At 36.5% G+C, this 15602-nt stretch overlaps 1 protein-coding gene and 1 pseudogene across 1 annotated transcript in view; one reads left to right on the forward strand and one right to left on the reverse strand.

The window, feature by feature from the left end:
• CDC40 (cell division cycle 40) overlaps positions 1–15602 on the forward strand; it is a 60461-nt gene that overhangs the window by 13747 nt on the left and 31112 nt on the right. The window contains exons 3-4 of the mRNA XM_007078730.3: positions 183–269; positions 7708–7837. Coding sequence (XP_007078792.1) covers positions 183–269; positions 7708–7837 — 217 coding nt within the window. The remainder of the gene's footprint in view (positions 1–182; positions 270–7707; positions 7838–15602) is intronic.
• Positions 13038–15355, reverse strand: LOC102970675 (annotated as a pseudogene).

The raw sequence follows: 15602 nt of genomic DNA on the forward strand, positions 1-15602 counted from the left end.
TCTAACTTCTATACCTATATGCATTACTTCTATTAGTCCTTGATTGTTAGAAATATTAATCATATGGTACTCATGTAATAATCATAAAATTACTGTTAAGCTGGCTAGTATGATCTTAATGTAGTTTCTAAAATAAAATTTTCATCTGTCAGATCTTTAACGTTCATTTGGTTTTCTTCTAGGAAGATTTGGAGACCGGAGTTCACCTTGACCCTGCAGTCAAAGAGGTTCAGTATAATCCTACCTATGAGACCATGTTTGCTCCTGAGGTGAGAAAACATTATATTTAAGATTCTGCCTTAAAAAAAAAAAAAAAAGATTCTGCCTTTGCTAATGTATTTGAATTATACATAGGTAGATAAACAGTGAGTTTTTGGAGTTTTCTCACAAGAATATACATTTAAACTTTCAAAAAACATGTCTTGTTATGTGTCAATTATATCTCAATTTTTTAAAAAAAGAAATTGTACCTTTAAAAATGTGCTCATGTTTGTCTACCAACATACAACTATCTGATAGAATGGAACTCTGTCTTTTGAAAAAAGACATTTTAAAATGTTTGATTCTTAGATGTGAACATAGTTAACATCTTCCTCAGTATTGTTAAGGGAGTATTTTAAATTAACCATAAGGGAAAAAGAACTTGTTTTATTAGCATCATCAGTGCGGAGTGTATTATGAAACATCTGGTTACAAATGCTCCTGTGATGAATGCAAAAAAGGAGTGCCGTGCTAATGTGTTCACTGCTCAGAAGTAGTCACAGGGTGTATTGCTTGCTCTGTGTGAGACATCTTATGATGGTGGTGGTGGTGGTGGTGATGATGATTAATGCTGATGGAAGCACAAAGAAGATGAGGGGGAAAAAAGGCAAAAAAAGAAAAGAAAAGAAGGAAGGAAGGAAGGAAGGAAGGAAGGAAGGAAGGAAGGAAGGAAGGAAGGAGGGAAGGAAGGAAGGAAAACAGTGAAAACTGTCCATTTAGGAAAGTCTTTGTAGAAAAATGAAGTTTATAGCTATTTTGTTTTCAAAAAGGGAAAGAATGCTTGGCTGAGAAAATGGAGATGCCAGAAAATGGTCATTATAAAACAAAAAACTAAGCCTTCAGTAGCAGGATCTGTAAGAAGCGCTTTAAAATGGGGGTGAGGAGCCATATTTTATTGCAGCTGAATGAAGAAAGAGGTACTTTTTAATACTTTCTGGTTTTGAGCATACATTGTCCTTTTTTTGATAAAACAGTCATAAAGCTGTTTTATATAATCTGCCTGCTCAGGTTTCTGTAGTCACTTGAAATATGGCAAGTGAAAAATGTAGCACAGCTGATGATGTCAGTGCTAGCATTTAGACATCCCTGTAGCGGTTCTCCGGCTGTCCAGTTAGCAGAAATCCCATGCTCATATTCTGAGACTGCAGCACATTTTAAATTTTATTCTGTTATTTCTTAAGTCCTTCTAGCCTATTGAACCTATAGACTGTTTCATATCCCTTGGCACCACTTTGGCTGGTACGGTGAAGAAAGGTTGTACGTTACATATATGCTTCATGATTTTTTTTAAATGAAAAGTACTTCAATAAAATAGGGCCACTAAATTCAGGAAATGAGAAAGTTTGGAAGTAGTGTGGTGTGTGTGTGTGTGTGTGTGTGTGTGTGTGCGTGTGCGCGTGACCTTCCTATGTCAGTGCATTTTATATGAAGTCTCTTTCTCTTAAATGTTTAGGTCCAGTGCATAACTAATACATTGCTGTGTGATTACTGTTTTCAAAATTTAAAAGATGAAGTTGTTTTTTTTTTGGTGATATTGATGAGGCATTAGGCGTATCATTGTCTTTGTGAGATTACCAATCCTTTAATGATCTGTTCTTTTTTTTTCTTGTTTTAGGGAGCCTCCCATTCAATATATAAATTAGTTTATGTTAGGAACACTGATGCTTGTCACCAATTTGAGAAAGGAGTGATGAGAGGGAAAAGTGAAGAAAAATTACAGTTTTTCCTGGTTGCCAAATGAATTGTCTGTTACATAATAGATAATTAACTTAGAATTTTATGACTGGGATCTGTGTAATTTGCAAAGTATGGAAAGGTGTCACCAGGAACTTTGCTGGATGAAATTCAAGTTCCCATATTTTGAGAATCCATTGTTAGAAACAAGATATAACCCCTCTCCTCAAGCTCCTGTTTACCAGAGAGGATATGCTTTGTGTTATTTTAAAAGATAGAATGCTCGCTTCGGCAGCACATACACTAAAACGATAGAGACCAGATTGTTTCCCAGAATGCCTAAAGTCCTATTCAAGTTAAAGGAGAGATTGTGTCTGGTTGTAAAGATAAGAAAAAGTTTCATGGAGGAAGTAGTATTTAAAATAATAAATGGCTGAGGCACCTGGGTGGCTCAGTCGGTTAAGCGTCTGAACTTCAGCTCGGTTCCATGAGTCCGAGCCCCACGTCGGGCTTTGTGCCGACAGCTCGGAGCCTGGAGCCTGCTTCAGATTCAGTGTCTCCCTCTCTCTCTGCCCCTCCCCTGCTTACACTCTGTCACTCTCTCAAAAATAAAATAAAAACGTAAAAAAAACATAAACAGTAAATGGCAAGATTTCATTCTTTTTGATCACCAAGTAGTATTCCATTTTATATACCGCATCTTCTTTATCCATTCATCAGTCGATGGATGTTTGTGCATTTACCATAGTTTGGCTATTGTTGAGAGGTGCCACTATAAACACTGGGGTGCATGTACCCCTTGAAATCAGCATTTGCAGCAAAGTGGATAGAACTAGAGTGTGTTAAGCTAAGCAAAATAAGTCAGTCAGAGAAAGACAAATATATGAATTCACTCATGTAGAATTGAAGAAACACAACAAATGAAGGGAAGGAAAAATAACATAACAGAGGGAGGGAAACCATAGGAGACTCTTAATACAGAGAGAACAAACTGAGGGTTGGTGGGTGGGGGGATGGGCTAAATGGGTGATGGGCATTAAAGAGGGCACTTGTTGGGATGAGCACTAGGTATTATATGTAAGTGATGAATGTCTAAATTCTACTGCTGAAACCAGTACTACACTGTATGTTAATTAACTTGAATTTAAATAAATAAATTTAAAAATAAATTAATTTAAAAAAAAAACACTTGAATTTAAAATAAACAGTAAAGTCCCAGTAAAGAACATGAGATTTGGGGTTAAATGTACTGCTTCCTAGCTTTGGTGTGACCCTGGGTTACCTTAGTTTTCTCAAGGGTAAAATGAAGATAATTTCTACTTTACCAAGTTATATGGATATGCACACTAATGTATGATATGCCTAGGAAACTCTGGCACAGAGTAAGCATTTAATAAATAGCAGCCCTTACTGTTATTTATGTTACTATTACTGGCATTGATGGCTAGAAAGGCTTTTATGAGGAAAGATTCCAGGCAGAAGAGAGTAGCATTAGCCAAATTATAAAAGATTTAAAGAACAGGAAGGAATACTTTAGTCATTGTCAGTTCGGGAGAACAGAGAGGTAAGATTAGAGTGATAGTTTGCATAGTGTTGCACAGGGTTCTGGCCAATGTAAACAGTTTGGTCTTGATTTAATAGATGATACATAGATTTTTAAAGTTCTTATTAAAGCAGCATAATTAAAGCTGCATTTTTAGGGAGGTTAATTTGGTAAGGATTTGCATGATGGAAAAGAGTGGTCATAGAAATAAAACTACCAATTCTTACTGTATCCTGTATCCCTGAGAGGTTTATATAGTTGTATACCTCATCTCCTTTAGTCTTTACAATAACCCATGTTATTATTAGTACTCTAATCCCTATTTTATAGGGAGGAAACCAAGTCTCAGGGTTTACTGTCAGCAGGTAATGTATTTGGGGATGTGAGTTCACATCACTCTTCACAATTGCTCTATGGCTGGAAGACCTGTTTGTAGACCCATTGCGGAGTTTGCACATTATACCCCTACGTCTTGGACTTTGCTAGTTCTGTAAATTAACTGAATTGACTACTTTATTTTATAAAATATTATTTTTCCCTCCCAACCGAGGACTTTTCCTAAGTGGTCTAACCTAGTATCCAGATAAGCTTTCTCAAATTATAGATAGAACTTGAAGATACAATAGCCATTGCTTTAGTCTACTGATTTTCTTCATTTCACTCAATCCTTTTTGGATCTACTTAGAGAAAAGTGTACTTGTTAGCTTTCCTAGACTCATGTAAAACCTGTAAGTTTCAGGGAGATTTTCAGATTTAAAATAATAGTACTTTTAGGAATAGAAAAACATCAAAGTTAAAAGGAAAAGAAGTTCCTAGTTTATATTAGAAATCTGGCCATAAGGGCTGCTATAAATATTAATGTTGGAATGAACTTTAGAAGACAGTTCAGCTCTTTTATTTCATAGATGAGGAAACTGAGGCTCAAGGTCATAGAACCCATACTAGTAAAAGATCTTATTTTAGTAATAAACTCTGCTTATGTCTTACATGATTGAGGTATTCTCCCAATAAAAATGAATTGTGGTGATCTTTTCCAAATTTGTGGAAAATAATTAAGTTAATCAACAGGATCTTCTCACCTTAAAGTTTGTTTCTAAATGTTTTGATGGCTACAGTAAACATTAATGAAAAACTTACCAGAAATCTAAGTATAATATGATTATTACTGGTTCAATAACTTGGGGGTGTTCTATATGTGAATTTATGATTATGATTTCACATAGTCAGTTTTTACTAGTGTAAATTTTCTTAATACCTGTGGTGTTATGCTATACTGCTAAGACACTGACCCTCAAGTACTGTACCTCCTGAAGACTTTGGAGAACCACTGCCTTACGATACACAGATTTCTTAGATTTATCTACCCGCGTCTTAACGAATTAAAAATGCTTTTCTCCTACTTTATAAATAAATCACTACTTCACTCAGGTGAAACATATAAGCATACTTAGGAACATCCTGAGATGTAGTGATCTGAATTATGAATTAATACTTAAATGTGTATATTTTATATGGGAGATTAAGATTATAACTGACTGTGGTGTACTTCAGTATGGTCTTAGCCAAAAACTGCTAAATACTCATACCTAATTAACTTAAATATGTATTTTTAAAATCCCTTGAATACAAATTTAGTTAAACGTAATTGCCAGAAGTTAAAAAGAATATTTGGAAGTCAGTTTTGTGTGTTTTTTATGTGCTTTTTGATTTTTTTATTTTTTGGAAGATATTTTTATTTTAAGTATTCTCTGCAACCACCATGGGGCTCACACTCACAACCCCAAGATCAAGAGTCACATGGTCCACCAACTGAGCCAAGTGCTCCTATACTTTGTTTTGTTTTGTAATGGTTAACCCAGAATTAATAGAAATGCATATTCACAGAGACCAGGAACATCTGGGACACATAATTTTTAAGGAATTGAGAAGAGCTGACTTCTGCTGAATAACATTTCTCTTCTTTTCTTTGTTGGCATTTATTTAATATCTTTAAGGTCAGTTCCAGTAGCTGCTGTTAACCAGGCAGTTGGGGTGAGCCAGAAGTAGATAGATCCTCCCCCATCCCAGCTTCCTATAGCATTAGAAGATTTTTTTGTTGCCTCCAGCTTAAACATCTATAAAACATAGCACATTTAAATTTTTAGACTGCTTTAGAAATAGCACCAATATAAGATACACATAGCTGTAATCTGTGGATCTGTATTCGTATAGAAATCAAAGTTCCTTAACACTGAGAATTTTTCTTTAAAAGATGGAGCTGATTTGATATATATGGCCAGTAGAAGAATTGTTCTTTTTTTTTTTTTTGTAAAATCTTAATAAAATAAGACTATGGAAATTGTATTTTCCTTTTTCAAATGGAAATTATAAAGGTAATGGTTAACTTATTATATGAGTAACAAGATCAATGGAGATATTTATCATTTTAGATCCCCCTCCCCCCAGAAATATCAGATACTGCTTTGTGGATGATAGCTGACTATATTAGGTAGAACATCTAGGAAACTTAAATCACTTTATTATCCTTACTCTTATGGATGTTCCTTGTTTTTGTAATAAATTTCATGACAAACGAAGTTACTATAACTGCCAGCATTCAGTAGTCTAGATTTTTTTTCTCCCTTACGTTTCTACCCATTAGTAAGGAGGAACTAATATGGGCTGTGAAATCTTGCACTCTCCTTTATTATAAATTCAGAATGAATAGTAATAAAAGTTTTGTATGTAAATCAAATATTTTTAAATTGAATCACTTTAAACATGGAAATGGAAGCTATCAATATAAAAGAATATTGTAGTAATGCATTTTCTTCTAAAGCAGAAGAAAAACATAAAGCAAATGTAACATCATTTAAATTCAGATTTTTGTGCATAGTATAATGTTGATATCTAGAGAAGGCAGCATTCTCCTTAAGAGAAGACCAATAACTTATATTTATGGCTCTGGAAATATATCACAGGAATGGTGGTTTCTAATGGTAGTGACTTAAGATGTTCTGACGCTGAAATACTTTATCATGAAGACCTTCCAGACTTTAAATAAGAATATCCTGTCTAATCTCACTATTTCCAAAGTGGGAAGTTCATTTCATTGTTTATTTTAAAACAAACAAACAACAAAATACAGAGTTGGATTTTTCCATTACCATTAAATAAATATTATTAAATTAATAGTGCTTGACATAATCTGATACTTTTTTTTAACCATTTTTTTAAAAGTTAGTATGATTGTACATTTAAGGAATGTTATGATACAATAGAATCCTAGACTAGAGTTTGTTCTAACCTTGTTTCTACCAATTAATAATAACACTATTGACTCTGGGGAAGATAAAATACATCATCTTTAGCCTTTTTTCTTCATTTCTAACATGAGAAGGAGAATACCTCTCTAACTTTCCAGGATCTTTGTACAAATCAAATTAAATAACACTTGGAAACCATTATGGAAACTCAAAGCATTATAAACAGATAATAATGTATTATTTTGTGTAAGACTTTCATAGTGTGACTTCTCAGAGTAATTTTATTTCATTTGCAATATCTTTTTCTAGGGATTTCTTCAAGCATTTTACTTTTATTGTCTTTTTCCTATTCTCTGACCCCAGTGGGGTTCTGATTAATCTTTCACTTCATTAATGCTTTCAGTATGTCATGCATGATGGTAAGTATTGAGGATTTTAAGTCTCTACCTTTGAAGAACTCATAATCTAGTAGAGAAGAAACATGTATTTTTAAAATTACATCATGGTACCATTATTGATATACCAAATCATCTTTGTAAATTAAAAAAAAAAGTCACCCCAAATCCCCCAAATCGTTGGACAAAAATATAGTAACTCAATCATCAAGAGCAGCATTGTCCAATAGAACTTCCTGCAATGAAGGAAATGTAGTAGCCAATAACTACATGTGACTGTTGAGCACATGAAGTCTGGCTAGTGTGACCGAGGAACTGAATATTTTATTTTAAGTAATTTAAATTTAAATAGCCATGCAGAGACTTGGGTGAGCTGGGTTCCTCTCCTTCTGTCCTAGGGGCTGGGCTCACAAACAGTGCTCATCAGCCATTGCCCAACTGCGCTGAACCATGTGTGGGGAGCATGTTCCCAAGTAGGTTACTTAGCCCCTAATGATTTAGAGTTGAAAATATATTGTACAATAACTCTGGTATTCTGGCTTTATATACTTAGGATTTAAGTTTGATTTTTTTTCTTATAACATTGCAGTTTGGACCAGAAAATCCCTTTAGGACACAGCAGATGGCTGCCCCTAGAAATATGCTTTCTGGATATGCTGAACCAGCTCATATCAATGACTTTATGTTTGAACAGCAAAGAAGAACTTTTGCCACCTATGGTAAGGAGATAAGATTTACAGTTTCCAGTTTGACACATTTTTGGGTGTGTGATAATCTGTTTTATCTTCTTGCTTTTTAAATTTAATAACCTAGATTCCTTTTTCAAAAGGTGCATTTTCTTAAACACATCTATAAATATTTATACAAGTGTGAAGTTGAACTAATATTTTTAGCTGTCATTCTAACTCTGCTGTGATTTCTGAGTACTAGAAATACTCTGTGGTCTTAAAAACAGAATGTTCTCTGTTGTACTTGATGATGAACACTTGTTATTGAATGTCCATTATATGCAGGTCACTGTTGAAGTTGGTAAATGACCAGATAGTGTTGAATTTACTTTTATTTTTAATTCCAGTATAATTAACCTACATTGTTATATTAGTTTCAGATGTACACTATAGTGATTCAGTAATTCTATACACTGCTCAGTGCTCATCATGATAAGTGTTCTCTTAATCTCCTTCACCTATTTCACCATCCCCCCCACTCACCTCCCTTCCAGTAACCATCAGTCTGTTCTCCACAGTTGAGTCTTTTTTTGCTTTGTCTCTTTTTCTTTGTTCGTTTGTTTTATTTCTTAAGTTGCACGTATGAGTGATCATATAGTATTTTTCTTTCTCTGACTGACCTATTTCACTTTGACTTTATACCCACTAGATCCATCCATGTTGTTGCACATGGTAAAATTTCATTCTTTTTTGTGGCTAATATTCCGTTGTATATATCTTTCAGATCTTTATCCATTCAACTATCGATGGACACTTGGATTGTTTCCATAACTTGCCTATTGTAAATAATGCTGCAGTAAAATAGAGCTACATAAATCTTGAGTTAGTGTTTTCCTATTCTTTGGGTAAATATCCAGGAGTAGAATCACTGGATCATATGATACTTCTATTTTTAATTTTTTGAGGAACCTCCATACTGTTTTCCACAGTGGCTGTACCAGTTTGCATTCCCACCAACAGTGCACGATGGTTCCTTTTTTCCACGTCCTCGCCAACACCTGTTGTTTCTTGAGGTTTTGATTTTAGCCATTCTAACAAGCTTGAGGTGATATCTCATTGTGGTTTTAATTTACAGTTCCCTGATGATCAGTGATGTTGAGCATGTCTTCAAGCGTCTGTTGACCATCTGGATGTCTTTGGAGAAATGTCTATTCATGTCTTTTGCTCATTTTTCATCAGATTATTTGTTTTTTTGGTACATTCTGTATATCTTGTTATTAACCGACTGACTTTATTCTGTTTCTCACATCTTCTCTCTGAAATGTTTTCTCTTATTTACTGAAGGACATCAGGAAATAGAATGGCCACAGATTCATTGTGTAAAATAATTATATCTGATCTATCAGTGGTAGGATTTAATAAAGTTAACATGCATACAAGGTCAGGAATCTCCTCTAAAAGAAGATGGTCTTTATAATGTCCCTGTTGATAGTTCCACAGATTATAGTTCCTAGTCACTTATATCAGATTTGCTAGTATTCGGCGGTACCTTTCCTTTCTCTTTCTGTAATCCTCATCTGTGTCTTTATGCTGTTGTAGTTGTTATCTTCTTTATGAATTAGTTTCTTGTGCTAATGTTTCTTTTCCAAAAAGTAATTGACAAAGAAAACTTTGAATTTTACAACAAATTTAATAATCACGTCTTTAGACATCAGCACATTCTCTTTTTTTTCTTTCTTTGCAGTTAGAATTCTAATTCCTCCTTTTATTTCTTACAGAATTTGTTTTAAGTTCTGAACAAATTTTTCTGTCCTATCTACCATTAACTTCCATTATTATAAGATAGGATTAAAGAAGGTTAAGGGGAGCCTGGGTGGGTCAGTCAGTTAAATGTCTGATTCTTGATTTCGGCTCAGGTCATGATCTCACGGTTTGTGGGTTCAAGCCCTCCATCGGGCTCTGTGCTGACAGTGTGGGGCCTGCTTGGGATTCTCTCTCTCTTCTCCTTCTCTCTCTCAAAATAAATAAATAAACTTCAATAAAACTTAAAAAAAAAACGTTTTTAAAGGTTAAGAAAACAGTATCACGTGAAATACTATGTATTCAGTGATGATTTTTAACAAAAGTTATTTTCATAAAAAAAGAATATAAGCAAATTTTAAAACTTTTAGGAAAGAGAGAAGAAAAAGGTTACCTATAACCTCACTATACTAAAATATCTACTTTTAGCATTATGATCTTTATCCCTCCAAGTTACTCTATACTGTAATCATTCTATAGTGAAAAATTTGCATCTCACCTTCTTATTCAGTGTTCTATCATCAGCATTTCCCAGTGTTAATTTATAATCCCAGTTTGTCATTTTTAAGACCTCGGTAGTATCCACTGATGGGCTCTATCATAATTTACATAATTTATTCTAATGTTGGAAAGTTGCTTTTTTCTAATTTTTAGGGAGTGATGCAAACTGATTCACTGTGTATTAGTTTAGAGTTTTAGTAAAGATAGTATTTATCACAATACATTCTCAGAAACTGGTTTTGAAGAGATTGTCATGTGTTAGGTTATATTTCATCATGACAAGGTTATAATTAACAGTGTTCAAAAACTTAGACTGTATACTTCTGAAATCACCTAGAAGAGTTGGACTCTTCCAGTCCAATAAAATGGTTATAAATGCATTTGTACCCATAAAGGATCCCATGTAAATATGAAGTATGTGTGTGTGTGTATATGTGTGTATAGCACATAAAAATCAATTTTATTACATCATGAATTTATTATTCTAGCCTGTATGAAACAGACTTTTAAAGACTTTGTTTTCTTTAGAGAGGACTTAAGCAATAATTTAGATAGCTAAAACTACTTTAAAACAAAACAGAAAAGAAAATGTCCAATTAAGCTTATACTGATACCTATTTTCCTTCTTAAATTATCCTATAGTAAGAACATTTATTTATTTATTTATTTATTTATTTATTTATTTATTTATGTTTATTTATTTTTGAGAGAGAGAGAGAGAGAGCGAACAGGAGAGGGGCAGAGAGAGGGAGACACAGAATCTGAAGCAGGTTCTAGGCTCTGAACTGTCAGCACAGAGCCCAATGTGGAGCTTGAACTCAGAAACCGGGAGATCATGACCTGAGCCTAAGTCAGACACTTAACCAACTGAGCAACCCAGGCGGCCCCTATAGTAAAAACATTTAAAACTAAGTTGGCTTAGATCTGGGTTCAAAAATGGACTTGGGGCTATCCTATATTAGGCAGCCTGGAATAAATGAAGTAGCCGATTGCTAAACAAATTATGGTCTGTCTCCTTTGTGATAATCTAGAACCAAGGACAGTTTGCTTGAACTTAAATTAATAAACAAGTTAAACAGCCTCAGGTTTAGCAATTTCTCTTTTCTTTACCCCTAAGTATTCAGCAAGTATAGCTTCTGTTAACTTAAAAGTCGTCTTATTTTCTCATCAAAAGGTCTCGTCTAATTTCAGATCGTAATTCCTATCTGTTTTCTCTCACCCTTCTACATGGAATGTAAGGCTAGGAGACCTTTCTGTTACCTTCCCTCATTTGCAAAGTACCAGGGAGCAGATCTTCTCACACCTTGTACTAGTGTTATTTCTGAGACATAAAGGAGATGGCACGTGACTTCAGTTTTACATGTCTCGAATATATCACTGTACAACCTGCTGGGCTAGAGAACAAACATTGATCCTACTTCTCTTCCCATTTTTAAATGGTTGTAGCAATGTTATAATCTAAGTGTATTCTTCCTGGAAGATTTCTATTGTACTCTACATTTTATTTATCACAAGACCCGCCTGTAGAGTCCATATCAGTGTAGATAGGCTGTTACTTTAGCATCCTTTTATGGTATTTCTCCTGATTTCATCTCTCAGTGGTTTGTGTGAATTCTTTTGTCTTATTTTCCTCCCTTTTCGTTCCAGGTTCTTGGCCTGCTCCCGGGCTAGTCTTAACTTGGGGCTTCTCAGTGAGGTTTCAGACTTCTTTTGGTCCTCCTGTTACCCACAATTTCCTCCACATCAGTCTATGGAAGTGGAAAATAGAATTTAAAATAAACACCTTTAGTTTTACCATAGTCATTATTTTTTTAACTTTTTTTTTAATGTTTATTTATTTTTGAGAGAGAGAGATAAGAGTGCAAGCAGAGGAGGGGCAGAGAGAGACAGGGAGACACAGAAGCTGAAGTAGGCTTCAGGCTCCAAGCTGTCAGCACAGCGTCCGACGCGGGGCTCAAAGTCACGAACTGTGAGATCATGACCTGAACTGAAGTCGGATGGGTAACCAACTGAGCCACCCCAGGTGCCCCTACCATAGTCATTATTAACTGAGCTTTCATTTTAGTATCAGAAACTCTTCATTAACCTTTTTAAATGATTTTGTAAAATACTCTGCTGAAGATGTATAATTTGTGCAAACATTCCTTGTGTCATTTAGATTTAAATTGGTTCTAATTTTCACTATTAAAAATGTGATGTAAAAAAAATGTAGTGATGTATATCTTAAACTGCAGTAAGATGCTTTTTAATTTGTAATTTTAAATTATCTTTGTAAATATCTTTGTGCATAAAACTTTATGGGTTTTTTTCATTTTCTTAAGATGAATTCCCAGGGGTAGTTCTAAGAATATAAATGTTTTTGGTGTTTTTTTAAATTTTTTTTTCAGTGACACTTTCCCTTGCTTTACTATTTTTTATCTTTTTTCTGCTTTTGAAATAGGCTTTTAATTACAAGATATCAAACTACACTCACAAATACCAGCCATTGGCACACTGTGGAGAAGCTCACAAGCAGGGACAGATAGCAGTGGCAGGAAGTGGGAAATGATTGGAGCAGTGGTTACAAATGTTCACAGGAAGCTAAACCTATACAACAGGTTGTGCCCTAATGTTAGCACAAGTTAGACTAGTCACTACCATGGTCCGTGGCCTTGGTGTGTTTGGGTTCAGATTCTACATGGTAATACAGTTTCTTCCAGTTGAAAGTTCTTGGCTTGCACCGATCACAGCGTGACCAGAGGGCACCAGACCTGTCTATTTGATTTTTTTTTTTTTAACGTTTTATTTATTTTTGAGACAGAGAGAGACAGAGCATGAACAGGGGAGGGGCAGAGAGAGAGGGAGACACAGAATCGGAAGCAGGCTCCAGGCTCTGAGCCATCAGTCCAGAGCCCAACGCGGGGCTCGAACTCGCAGACCGCGAGATCGTGACCTGAGCTGAAGTCGGACGCTTAACCGACTGAGCCACCCAGGCACCCCCAGACCAGTCTATTTGGTTTTCAGTATACTGTCATAGACCCGATAGATGTACCGAGAGACTTCAGCAGCTCTGCGCTTCAGCGCCAGTGTATAATTTCGGTGTCCTGGCTGGGTATGTAGCTCAGCCAAAATCCAAATGCCATTAGTGAGCTTTAGGGATCGGTACAGCATGTCCAGCCCACATTCCTCTTGGCAATCATATAAAAATTATTGTTTTGCAATTTGCTGGAAACAGTGTCAGCCTTTAAATGACATTCCTTAAAGTTCATTGAGCCGAAGTTCATTTTCATTGGGGATATCCTTCCATGTTGCAAGGGAGACCTGGCACTCCATTTTGCCAACTTCTAGACAAAGCACATTGAGTAGGACGAGGCAGCTGAAGTAGAAGACATCAGTCTTGTTTTTCACAGCCACCTACAGGTGATTCAGAGGTTCCATCTTCATGACCGGGCCCAAGGTGTGGAGAGGCAAGGAGACATCAATACTCTGACTTGGCATCAGTGGTATATGGGTAGCCAGAGGAGTGCTGGGGATGACACCAAAGCTATTCTTGTTAAACTGGATTGCAAAGTCTGTCATGTGCTGCAGAGCTTTGTTGGTAAAGTTCATTTCCATATAGATGTGTCCTTGGCAGTGAATAAATGTTCCAGATGTCTCCCAAGCCTTTAGCTTTTATTTTACTTCAGGCAGCCAGGCAGTCTTAGAAGCCACCTATCCACCAGGTGCCATGCCTATCCCCGTGGGGAGCTCAAATAGGTCATTCAGACCACTGTTGACCAAAACAGGAATAGGAGAAGAAGCAAAGGTTGTGGGCACTGATGATGGGATGGAGGGTTGTCCCACCGGACTATGTAGTCCTCCTCCTAACAGGTTTACTCTCATGTGCCTGGAGGACACCTGTGGCACATTGACTGGGGAACCAAGGTCAAGGATTATCGGAATCCTGTGTTGCGAAACTCAAGATTTGCTGTACCAGCTCGCTCCTGTGTTTCTGATGGTTTCTTGAGAAACAGCCTCACTATGGCATCAAGCAGAGTGAACTGCACCCGGGTGCTTTTCATCATGAAAACTCTCCAGGAAGCTCTCCTGTAACTCATCTGTTGTCAGTTCTCTCAGCTTATTCTCCCACAATCCAAATTGTAGCTGCTCAAGCAACTGGTTCATCCAGTGAGTCTAAAGTTCATGCACAGAGTGGTAATGATACTTTCATACTTGTTGGGTATTTGTGGAACATGTCCCTGATGACAACAGTTACCTTTTGGACTACATAATTTACTTTGGTCTGGATGCAATCAAGCAATGTGCTCACACGGCACTCAGCAGATGTCTCCACTTTGATGGCACGCCGTACAGTCGCCCACACAGCTTTGCAAACAAAGTTAACATCCCCTTCTTTGGCATATTCCTTGAATTCTGCCAGAACCTGAGCAGTGTTGGCTTCAGCATATTGTAGTAGTCAGAGTCCTTGGGTAACGACTCTAGAAACTTCATTAGGACTCTTGACACTGAAAGCACCAATGCTGAGTTGGCACGAGATAGCTGGGGAGTTTAACATGCTCACACAGCTGCTCTGAGCCTCCCGGTCATCTTTAGGGTTGTAATTAGGCAGTCCAAGATGAAAATCTGGCCCCATTCAGTGCACTTACTTGTGCTGTCAGCCGCTTATTCATGTTCTTTGGGTTCAGATCAAGTAGGTTGCTGTTTGGGTGAGATTCACTGATTTCCGATAATGCTGCTGTAGCATTAGCCACCACCATTGGTGGTGAATCTGCTATTTGAATCTGCTATGAGGTCCAGCAGAGAATCCGGAAATCCCTGATCTTCCACCATTTGGGCATTGATATCATGGTGTTCTGCCACACAGACTGCTGCTTGTTTTCTAAACATGCGGATCTTCATCCTTCAAGCACTTGCAGAGGGACTCGCAGGGATCTTCTATAATTTTGTCCACCCAGGTGCACCCCATGATCCTGACTGTGAAAGCCCGAATTAGACGATTGGAATCTTCACAGTCCTTCACGAAGCTGTGGACAGCCATGATGGTCATGTCTGGCTGACTGCTGGCATAGTTCATCAAATAGAGATACACAAGCTTCTTTAATTCCACATTGTCCGTTTGCATAGTTTACTACATCTGGAAAGAGAGAGCTAATATCCTGGGCCATAGTCATGGAAACAGTCGCTTTCTTCATAGCCTCCTTCCTCTTTTCTTTCTTTTCATTGTTGACTTTAGCCTTCAACTCAAAGACTTCTCCTCTTTTATTGGTTGTGAAATACTTGGAGTCAGTGATGGTGTTGGATCTTTAATGTGCACCGGAGGCAAGGGTGGGAGCGTGGTGGCCAAAGAGCACGGTCCGAGTGGTGTTATAATGGTTTCCTGCACATCACCAAATATAAGTGTCTCTAAAGGTTTTGTTATATGTTGTCAAATTGCTATCCAAAAGAATCCTAACTCATACTGCCACCACCACATGTAAAAGTCCTATTTCTCTTTACCCAAGATCTGTATGATTGTTTTTCCTTTATTTATTTGATA

This window comes from Panthera tigris, chromosome B2 (assembly GCF_018350195.1).
Source record: "Panthera tigris isolate Pti1 chromosome B2, P.tigris_Pti1_mat1.1, whole genome shotgun sequence".
NCBI lineage: Eukaryota > Metazoa > Chordata > Mammalia > Carnivora > Felidae > Panthera > Panthera tigris.